The 11,622-nt window shown below is 38.9% G+C and overlaps 1 protein-coding gene across 1 annotated transcript; it reads right to left on the bottom strand.

Annotated features, from left to right (window-relative positions):
* Positions 1-604: 604 nt before the first annotated feature.
* dph2 (diphthamide biosynthesis 2) lies at positions 605-11,047 on the bottom strand. Its single transcript, XM_073062884.1, has 7 exons — positions 10,989-11,047; positions 9,553-9,715; positions 9,187-9,299; positions 8,817-9,037; positions 6,087-6,791; positions 3,406-3,588; positions 605-2,475 (listed from the first exon to the last, which is right to left on the bottom strand). Exons 2-7 carry the CDS (start codon positions 9,703-9,705, stop codon positions 2,351-2,353), a joined length of 1,500 nt encoding a protein of 499 aa, XP_072918985.1. The 5' UTR covers positions 9,706-9,715; positions 10,989-11,047; the 3' UTR covers positions 605-2,350.
* Between the last annotated feature and the right edge of the window lie 575 nt (positions 11,048-11,622).

Genomic DNA, 11,622 nt, shown 5'->3' with positions numbered 1-11,622 from the left:
TTGTGCCGCTGGGTCTAATGCAATCCACTGTCATTCTAACAATGTTGAACATAGTTGCAAAGAAGTAACATTAGTAGTTAGATTAGTAAATATCATAGAGAAAAAAGTATAGAGGGGCATTTCAAGTCAATGGTACTGTGATAAGAAAATCATGTTTGAACAAATTATCGTTTAACAGGTGTTCTACAAAACCATTTCCATCAACCAGGAGCCTGGATCCGACGCTCACTGCGGTCCTGGTTCCTATGTTCATATGGACCTCACCAGAGCTCCCAACCCGGTGTTCCACTGAACCTCATCTGTATTTTCTTTATGCTCCCTTTAAAGTCACTGGGTTCACTGGAAAATTAGTTCTTCCACAGTATAACATTAAAAAAAATACAAGTACATTGGAGTATCAATTAGAATAAAAAAGCTCCAAGTTGCCTCCCCCTACATTTGAAAATTAATTTTCTTGAGAATTAACATTGGTACAGGATAGATTCACAAGTAGAGTAATGGGAGATGAACTTTCCTGCTGCCTCCTACTTAAAAAGTGACAAAGTTCAGATGCTAGGAGTAAATGTATATTGCAGCACAACTAACCAAAAACCCTAGAAATAATCAAATTATTTTTATTGATAATTTCAGACTGTATTAAAATAAAGTGAAAGGCATCTGAGGTATTCAGTCTTCATTACATGTGCTTCAAATTGAAACATTATCACCATTTAATTACATCTATACCATGTCTCTGGTCAAACAAATAACCGTTTATCATTACAGTTAAAAATAAGACAGCAGTTAAGATGGGGTGCACACATTTCAAAACCATATTTCCTTTTGAACATCCATATGATGTAATGACATTGAAAACAATGCAGACATTAATGGGCAGTCTAGATGGGATTTACTTCTCCACTACCTTCCTCTGTCACACAACTATCTTCCTGCTCTGGTAAGACAAAATACTCCATATTGGGAAAATTAGCTCTTCTCGGAAGTACATACCTTTTCAATCATATTAGCTCATAGGTTACTTCTCATATACTGAGGAATCATACAAAATAGTCAGATTGAGCACTGACTGCAGTTTAAAATCCACTGGCCATTAAGTGGTGACAATTTACTTTCATCTCTGTCATTGAAATAAGTGACCATTGGTTCTCGACTCTCTCTCCAGTATTCTTGCTGTAAACTTAGATTATAGAATGTGTAAGTTTCAATCACATGCCACCCAAGGCTACGCTGCCCATAATCCCTTCTTTCCCCTCATTGTCTTTATTTGTTTCAACCGATTGATTTTAAAATTCCTCATAATTAACTTCACATCTCTACATCACCCCATTTCTTCCAGATCTCCTGTGCATTTCCACTTTATCCATTTTTCCTTCAATAGTTGATGTCACATGATCTTGGACTACCAGTTCACAACTCCCTCCCTATATTGTTGCATTCCTTCAAAGTGTTAACTTTAATCTTGGTCAACAAACATAGGTGAAGTGAATGACCACACAAATCCACTGCTCTTGACTTGTTCCATCTGGCTGTTCCATAGATTTTTAGTTTCTCCAGGCCAACAGAACAGCTTCCAATTCCCTCCCCATCCTTAGTTTTCAAACTTTGAATCCTTGCAAAGAGTTCAATTTCTGCACTCAATTTAAAACTTATGTAGTGAGTGCACCAACCAAGTCCAAGTTGTCATTATTGCTAAATTCTAGACATTGATGGGAAAGTACCTAATCCATACCAGAAATCACGAAACCTAACATAGTCAGCCTCCACAGTTATACCTTTGCTTCCACCCATTTAATTCGTTTTTTGTTGTCATTTGATGAACATACCATTTTACAAGCACAAGAGATTTTGCAGATACTGAAAATCCGGAGGAACTCAGCAGGTCCAGCAGTATTTATGGAGAGGAACAAAGAGTCAATGTTTCAGGTCAAGATCCTTCATCATAATCTTGAATCACTGAACAGCAAATATTTTTCCATGTTATCTATATAAAACAGTCTAGTCAAATCCAACCAATTCACAGCATTCAGTGAATTCTCAATTTGGCTTCATCATCACTGAACCTTTGGATTAGGTGATTCATAATATATCCCACAAGATAACTACACAACTCATAAAATAACTTCTCAAGTTCACAATTTGGTTCAAAATGTTGTTGCTTACCAACATTCAAGAACTATCACCCATCATTTTGTATGGGGAGACACCATTATCTTGAAAGTTAAAGACTTCCAAAGAAATGTTGTAGAGACCAATTTGCTTTCAAATGGGGCCATCTTTGTTAGTCTCTCTATTCCTTGAATTAGATTTCAGGTCATTTTCATACGTATTAACATCCAGGGCTGCAGTTACTTCAACTAGTGCCCTCTTCCTCATAGGCGATCGCAATCCCCTTCCGTCCTTCTACTGCTTTGGACACGGGTGTCTCCCCAAGGTTTTGCTCCAATCCCTTCCAACTCCGAGTTGCTAAGAATGAAGCTGTAAAATAATTTTTATATCAGTCTTGCAAAAAGCAGAAATACAGGAAAAGGAAAAAGAAACAAATCTAGACTTAAGTAGTAGGCTAATGGAAGAACTCAGATTGTTTCTTCAGAATGTCCATTGGTAATGAAAAAACATTTTCCACCTCTTCAACACTTCTCTTGATCTCTTCACTCTCTCGAAGTCACAGGACTTGTCCATTTCTTGGACTAGATGAGCAGAGATTTCTTCCAATTAAATTTTAGGAAAACTTTAGAAGTTATAGTGTTCAGTGCTCATCGTAAACTTTGATCCCTAGCTACCAAATCCATCTCTCTTCCTAACAAATATTGAACTTTATTCAATTTTCACTACATTGATACCACCTTAACATGCCCTCAGTAACACTGACTCCTGCCATGTCAGTAACACTGACAGACCCATTCATGTGTTGTTGAAACTATTGTCAATGTTTGTTACCCTTAGACTTAACCATTCCTGGTAAATACAACTCTCTGAAATTCTGGTTATCCAAATTTCTCTGTTAAATTTAACAAACGAGAAGATCTTTGCAAGATTGCACAAAATAAAATTAAGTACAATCTTTATCTTTTCTTTCTCATCTGTGGCATCACTAAGATAAAAGTCATATACTGTAACTGCATTTTTGTTGTCTGCCTAATGTATGTGACCTTAAAAACTATAGTGGTTTCCTCTAATTCACCCAAGTGGCCTGTCTTCATGAATAATTCATCCTCATTTTCACTTGTTGCATATATGTTAAATGTCAATCCACAAGGCCCATCACACCCAAGCTTCCCTTAGAGCACTGAGAACAAGTGGCTTGCCTGCATCTTTACCATGTGAAATATGGATAAACCCTTGCGGGAAGAAATGAGAAAAATAACAAAAGCATCACCCTTCCTGATTAATATTAAATTTTATTACCTGCTGGGTGTGACTGAGTAACTGCAAGAGCCTCATTCCTGGGGATCAGAGATGTGCTGGATGTGTTGATTTGCCCCTCCGACTTTAGCAGATGAATTGCTTGAAGGTTTCCAGTTATTAGTGAGACATTGGTCTCCTGACTTTTGAAGTTCTCGTCTGGAAATTGAACATGACGGCAGCCACCTGTGAAGCAGGAAGTCAGTGACACTTAATGAAAAGTTGTCAGTCCATTAAAAACCCAGCAAATACATAAAGTATTGTTTGTAACGTTGCTTCAATCTGGAATATTGTGGAGAAATAAAGAAAAGGCAAGGAGGGTTAGTAATATAGCCAAGGAGCTGAGTGGTGCAGGAAACTGCTTTTACATCCCCTGTGTCTAATAGTTTGAGACAACTCAATTTAACCGTGACTAGCTGTGATCATGAAATTGATAATCAAAAACAGTCACCCAGTCGTGCAGCTGGTAGAGCAGCTGCAGCAACCCACTGGCTGAGGTCCTGCAGTGGTTTGTTTTGTGTTGATATCCAGTGCTGTCTGTACAGGGTTTGTATGTTCTCTGAGACTGCTTCCCCACATCTGGTCTCCTCCCACATCTCATAGGCATACAGGTTGGTAGGTTAATTAACTACTCTAAGTTGCCCACAGTGTATAGGCGAGTGGCAGAATTATTTTGAAATTTAGAGGGAATGAACTGGGATTTGTGTAAAATGGGTATTGATGGTCAGTATGGAACCAGTGAGCCAAAAGTCCATTTTGTAGTTATTTACGATTAGGCAAATCATGAGGGATAACTTATTGTACACTATTCACTAATAATGTTAGAAAATAGACTATAGTTTATTCTGCAAATGACTCAAATTATAAGCAACTAGAATATGTATCATTGGTGACACCAATATTTACTGCCAAAGGCTAAATACCCTTGAGAAGCTGGTGGCTGGTGATGTGCGACCTTCTTGAACCATTGCAGATCTTCTGGTGCAGAAACTTTGCTGTGGTACTGGGTAGGGAGTTCTAAGATTCAGACCTAGTGATAGTGAAGGAATGTGCAACATATTTCCAGTCAAAATGTAAAATAGTTTCTCCTCCCTCCTCAATCTACAGAAACTTATTTGACAGAAATCCGGGAAATTTCGTGAGTCTACTACTGTATCATAGATTGATTAGCTTTATTTGTCACATATATTGAAACATCAAACATTAGAGTGTTGCAACTCAAAATTCTGCGTACAGCCCATCTGACTCCAGATTGTCTCTTGAAATTTAAGACAGGGGTTTCTCCAATGTGTTCTAAATGTAAAGGAAATATTGGAACTCACACCCATTGTTTTTGGACTTGTCCCAAACTTCAGGCATACTGGAGTGATATTTTGGGTGAAATGGAAAAGATTCTGAAGATGGAGCGTGAACTGGACCAGTGTCTTTTCTCTTAGGCTTACCCAGCAGTCGTATTATTAATGCACATCAAGAAAAAACTTTTTAACATTCTGACATTTTGTGAGAGGAAGACCATTTTACTTTGTTGGATATCCGATAAGGCCCCTGGTCTTTCTGGTTGGCGTAAATTAATCATGGAATATATTCCTTTGGACTGTTTAACAAGTACGGTACACTCAAAAACAAATAGTTTTCATAAAACATGACAACTTTTTCTACAATATGTAGATGTAAACCTGTCTGCTATACTAATAAGGGCTTTTGTATAGGATGTGGTGGTGGCATCTATACTTTGATGGAAGTGTTCTGATAGCTGATATCTGTGAGGGGAAGAAATGTAAATGTACCTGGAAATTGAAAGTTTTGTTATGTTGAGCAAAAAAATTTTTTTTTAAGTTTTAAAAAAACAACAACATTGAGTGAAGTGTGTCATTTGCATCAAATCAAGGATTGTGCTGGGGAGCCCGCAGGTGTCACCACGCTTCCAGCACTAACATGACGTGTCCACAATTCACCAACCCTAACCGTACATCTTTGGAATGTGGGAGGGAACCAGAGCACCTGGTGGAAACCCACAGGATCATAGGGAGAACATACAAACTCCTCACAGGCAGTGGTGGAAATTGAAACCAATCGGCTATTGCTGGCACTGTAAGTTAAGGCGTGCACTTCACGACTGTGCCACCCTGTTAACTGATTAGTTCTCAGGTCATCAGAAATGCACACATCAGTAAATTTCTTACCTATACCACATGAAAAGTGAAAGACCAAAACCAGTATTCTAAACTTACTGCAGGGCCGTGCAAGGGTGCTACTGTGGAAAAGGTACATTTTTATTTTAACATTAATGGATGAATGTGAATCCATTCATTCACGTGCACCTTTCAAACCTGCAACACCTGCTACAAAAATGGCAACATGGGCAACAGACACACAAGGACACAGTTGTCAGGTCCCCTGTTTAGAAACACACTAGTTTGACTTGGAAATCTATTTCTTCACTGTCACTAGTCTGAATCCTGTAACTCCCTACTCAGCTCCACAATGGAGTACCCTCACCAGCAGAACGGCAATGGTTCATGCACGTGGCGTATACCACCATCTTCTTAAAGGGGATTAAGTCCTTAGCAATAAATATTGGCAAACCAGTGATACCAACATCCCAATTTTATAAAGTTATTAGAAAATATACACACTTTTCTACAATCACAGATACAAGCATGAGGATGTGACAATAGACAAACCTGGAAGCAGATCCCTGAAGTCAGTAATGTATTCTCCAGTCCATTGTCGTGCTTGATTGCAAGCGACCTCCATCTCGTATGGGGTTATGACTGGTCTATAAAACTCACTGGAATCCAATAGAGAGTTTTCTGGACAAGCTACTAACACATATATGTCCACCTCCAAGAAATTAGCCAATTTAGCAACATTCAATTTACCCATTACAAAGGTGTAACTTTTTTTGCCCGATTGTTTGACAATCCTTTTAAGATGATTAATAGTGGAGAGATAGTCAGCAACACCAAGAGTCCCGACTAAAATTCCTACAACTTGAGCATCCTTGGCTCTTTCGATCATGTAGTATCGCTTCATTAAAGCCTTGTTAATATTCACACTCTCCTGTCTCCCAACTCCTTTCACAGGATCAAATGAGCAAAACGAACACTGATTCCACGTCATCATAAAATTTGTCAATGTTGGGCTCTCCTGTCCAATGTAGAACATATTGTAGTCATTCACACTCCTGCCATCATGAATAGTGAATTGGCGGCCAAACTTATTAATAACTTGAAGGCATGACTGGCTGCTAGATCCCTGGACATCAACATCACTTTCATTGTGAAGGCCATCGGTCTTACAGGGATCGGTTGTTCCATTTCTGTAAGCACAAACTGCTGAAACAACAAGGTTTTCATATTCTGGTTGGAGCAGCTGTTGTAGTTCATCTAATAAAAGATCAAATAAGTGCCTTAGTCAAGACTGCATAATGAATAGTTACAGAAAAAACAGAAGCTGTTATACAGGAGTCCCCCGCTTTACGAAAGTTCACTTTACGGAAGACCTACATTAGTAGCTGTTTTCACTAACTGAAAGAAATCTGAAGAGGATTTTCACTTTTACGAAAAAAGGTACCTGCTTTAAACTTGTGTTTACCCCAAAAAAGACTACCATGACCGTGAAGCCTTGCACGGGCAGGTGTGCGCATGTGTGTACATGCCGATTTTTTTTTCTACAAATTGGTTTTGGCTAAATCTTCCCAATTCTGGTAAGTGAAACTACACTGTACATACATTATTTCTAGTTTATATAGGCTGTATATTTATCATATCATTCCTGCTTTTACTGTATGTTAAGTGTTATTTTAGGTCTTATGTGCTATTTCTTATGATTGGGTAGGTTATTTTTTTGGGTAGGTTATTTTTTTGGGTCTGGGAACGCTCAAAAATTTTAATGGTCATTGCTTCTTCGCTTTACGCCATTTCAGCTTACGAAAGGTTTCATAGGAACGCTCTACTTTTGGATAACAGGGGAAACCTGTACATGGACAGTTATTGAACGTGTAACCTGAAGAGAATGTTGCTTTGAATCACACCCTCATTCAACTACACCACAGCCAGTTTTTATTGCATTTATATTTAGGTAAAAATTACCCTACCAGACTGTACAAAACAATCTTTGAAGTGATCGGTATATATAAAAAAAATGAAAGTATAGTGGATTCCAGTTAATTGGGATACATTGGGTCAGTACATTTAGGCCTAATTAAGCAGATTTGGCACCAATTAGCTGAAGTTTCATAGAAGTGGTTAAAAAAGGTATTAACAAAAAGACAAACTGAATAACTAATTATATATAAAGTGAAATACAGAACAAATTAGAACACTACCAATACTACTACAGTACTATAAAACTGTTCATTAGTTCCTAATAGTTGTCAACTGAGGATTTCATTCAGTATACACAATGAACAAAATCAGTACAGACACCTAGTGCAGATGATGGACTGCCTTCACACAATGCTACTGATGATTGCATCCTCCAAATCTTTGCTTCCATTGTAACATTCAAGATGATTGTTGATACCTTCAAATTCTTCATAGTTCCTAACTTGTTGCTGTAGTGAAATCATTTCATTTTCAGTCCCAGCCAATTCTGGCTTCATCAAGCCTGAATCCTTGAAACTGCTGTGAGCAAAACAGTTCAGAATTGTCTTACTGTTTATTTCTCACCAACAGTCAGTGACAAAAGTCACTGTTTTAAGACTGTTCACTTTATGCACAGCGTAGCGTCTAACAATCACACAAGTGCACACTTCTGACATTAGTTAGAATCTGTCTGGCAAGTTTCCTATTCAAATTAAGTAGCAAGGTGTCCCAAATAAACCAATGGAGTATTGGCAACTTTCACGATTAGTTTTTGTTTTCTTAAAAAAATTGTTCCAAATAAGCCGCTGCCACAATTAAACAACGGCCCAATTAACCAGAATTCACTGTGTTGATTATGAAGTGGTCAAATACTTTAGATCTTATAATATCTGAGAAATAAGGGTAAAAAAATGAAAAAAATCATCCTTTTAAAACAATGGCTACCTTACCTTGAGTTTCTACATCGTTTATTTGTAAAAAATGTGCTTAACAATCACACAGGTGTATTCTCATTTATCAATTCCCTTCAAGTCAGCTTAGGATAAGGGAATATATTCACTGAGAATAGTAAGAAAGACTTAGAGGAATTAACCAAATTTGGAAAGCTTCCATGGTTTTTCTGTATTCCATGGCTACCTGGATAAGACGAATCTCAGAGATATATTCTGCATATATTCTTTGATAATAAAATGAAGCTTTGAATCTTTTTTTTTAAATCCTTGAAGAGTCTCTAAGCTCCTTGACAAAAGTAAGTATCTACTTATAACGTTATAGTTTAGGAGAAAGAATTTAAGAGGAGAAGGGTAACTATAGACAAACTCTTACCAAGTGCATATGAGTAGATGACATCACACAGCATTATAACATACGTAAACTTGTCTGGGTAGAGTGCACGAAAAGCAGCAGCACATTGATACAAATCGATAGATTTTTGTCCAAACACGTACATTACTGGGAGTCTTCTGGTCGGGCTGAGGCATGCTCTTCCATAATGTATTATACTGTCAGCCTGAACATGCTCAGCAGCAACTTCATCCACACAGCAGCTACATAAATATGAAAATTTCAAGTAATGCTGTCAATACAAACTATACTTGCAGAACAATTGGAATAATGAAGAAAAGACAATAAATACTGCCCTTATCAACATGCCCCACATTCAAATTGATGAAAGTTGTATCAAATTAATTCAAACCTGCCATATGACGTGTCGCCCAATATGAAAATCTTGGCACTGGTCTTTTTCTCCAATTTTGATACAACCGCAGATGCATCAATGAGAAGTTCATCAGGAAATTGTACAGCCACCTAGTGTGAATGGTTAAATATTTCAGAGGATACTCCCAGACATAAATGCATGCTTGCAATGTAACAAATATTATGTGGCTATAAGGCCTCTGAAGTGGGTTGGCTACATTTCAATTATTCTTCCTTCCTTTACCACTGGACAAAAGCCCTAATTAAAAATTCTGCAACAAATGTGACAGAGTTAAAGATTATTTCAACAAAACTCATGCGTTGATTTTTGAAGAATCTAATAAATTATTCTTGAGCTACATACCCTTTTAAAGGCATGATTTGTGATGAAGTCGCAGGTTCTCTCAATCTCATACACGTGATCTATTTTACTGCTGTCCGTTCTGCTGCCTGTTTCGAGAACATCTGTGATCCGCTCAATTGCCTTCGAACCATCATCACTGAATGTTGTCGTCATGTTGATCCAACTAGAATCACAAAAATATGACAACAGCATTCAAAGTTTTTGTTTCTAATTGCTGTTCAAAACATGTATTTATAGCCTACAAGTTGAAACCCCACCCTATATTCTCCAAAACACTAAACAACAAAGATTTAATTCCTGCTCGTGATAGGACAACACACACAAGCACTGCAAATTTCCCAGACTGATTGCTTAACCAAATTACTCTGCAAGCATTGTGGCAGGTATATAAATGCAGCCATAAACTATCATTAATAAAATTTAATTTTTAATCATCATAGACTGCCCCTTAAAAACTGAAGCCGAATTCATACCCAGTTGTATGTATGAGATGTGTGCTGCAACATCATTAACAGCAATTAAGATGTAGAAGTTAGAAGCACTCAGTAGGTCTGGCAACAACTGTCAAGGAATACGGCTAACACTTCATATCAATGTAATAATTTGCTGCAGAAACTCCACCAGTCGAGCACGCATGGGGGATGTGTGGGGTGAGGTAGGGGAAATCAACAATTCCTTAACACCCCCTCCCCATAGAGGTAGCTCAACCCACCCAGTTCCTCCAGCAGATTGTCTGTGCTCCAGATACTAGCATCTGAACATTCTTGCATCTCCACTTCATGTCTATGGTCTTTCATTAGAGCTTGTCAGCACCTCAAGGGTTGGTCACTGACTTGAAATGTAAACTCATTCTGCCTCTTCACCAACCATACCATTATTTAATCCAGCATGTTCTATACAATCTTAGAATTGCTGCGCCAAGATAACCAAGAACTACCCAACCCCAAGCTCCGCTATAGAGCCTGCAAGATGTCACAGAGTGAGCTGGGGTCCACTCCACCAACTATTCATAATTGAGACCATATCCCAGAGACACTCATACATTCTGAACAGAGTACTTCCCACACTATCTCAAATTTTATTTCATGTGGTCCCCCACCTCGGAGTTATACGCCATTTCAATGTTTCAAAGGCAACTTCTTCCCTCCCCCAAGTGTGCAGAGGGAGCCTATAGACTGTGGATCTTCCTCACAGTGCCTCTGCACTGGCTGTGCCAAGCTTCAATGCAACCCTCAGCAGGGACATGGAGGCAGCAACATTCCCCTGGGGGACATCTGTCTCACTGTGCTGGAAGAGCAGAGCAAGGACCATCGTTCGCCAAGTTGATGATCTTATTACAGACTCCATGCTGAGCAGCTCCAGCAACACTTCACTCCACAAAAGGCAGCCCCTCAACCCTACTCCTCCACCTCCTCCACCACCACCACCTCACTTACCCTTCTCCACGATGCCATCCGCCTCACGAAAATTTCCACCAATCCGTATTCGCTACTGACGGAAGGGAAACCAATCAAATTCGGGCATCGCACTCGCGACTTCAGGAATGGACAACAATCGCCTATCACAGCTCAGCTGGAAAGCGAACCAATTACAATCGAGCTTTTCAGCGACGGCGGCTCAAAGGGAACGAAACACTAGAAGCGCCAAATTGAGGAGCGCTGATTGCAGTTTTGACTTCAAGTGTATTTTCCCCTACTACTCTGTTTTTAAACCTTGTTCAGAACCACATAAGATGCTGTCCTTTCTATCTGAACTGTTAATCAGGATTAACATGAAGCCTGCATTCAAATGTGAGTTTAGAATATTGTCTAGACTATCATGGTCGTGAATCCAGAGAGGGCGAAGACACAGGGACTGCGGATAGCGGAATCTGAGCAACACACAACGAGCTGGCAGATTGTTGCGAAGACTAAGCATGCTATTACTCCGAGTGCGACACGTCACAGAAGAAGGGCGTCACTGAGTCATTGACAAACGAGTTCGAAACGCTAGAAAGGCTTTGGGCAGGATTGAGTCTTCGGAAATCATTGCAGTGGGCTCCGAAATTAGTTACCCAATTCAGATGATAAT

Source organism: Hemitrygon akajei, chromosome 12 (assembly GCF_048418815.1).
Source record: "Hemitrygon akajei chromosome 12, sHemAka1.3, whole genome shotgun sequence".
NCBI classification, from domain to species: Eukaryota; Metazoa; Chordata; class Chondrichthyes; order Myliobatiformes; family Dasyatidae; genus Hemitrygon; species Hemitrygon akajei.
This window is presented reverse-complemented; position numbering and strand designations above follow the sequence as displayed.

Bases quoted from the DNA above. Each gene is read 5' to 3' on its own strand.
- dph2 (XM_073062884.1), bottom strand. From the start codon at position 9,705: ATGACGACAACATTCAGTGATGATGGTTCGAAGGCAATTGAGCGGATC. The intron at 9,300-9,552 runs GTATGTAGCTCA...CATTCACACTAG, and splicing joins CAAATCATGCCTTTAAAAGG to GTGGCTGTACAATTTCCTGA. The intron at 6,792-8,816 runs GTAAGAGTTTGT...ATCTTTTATTAG, and splicing joins CATCTACTCATATGCACTTG to ATGAACTACAACAGCTGCTC.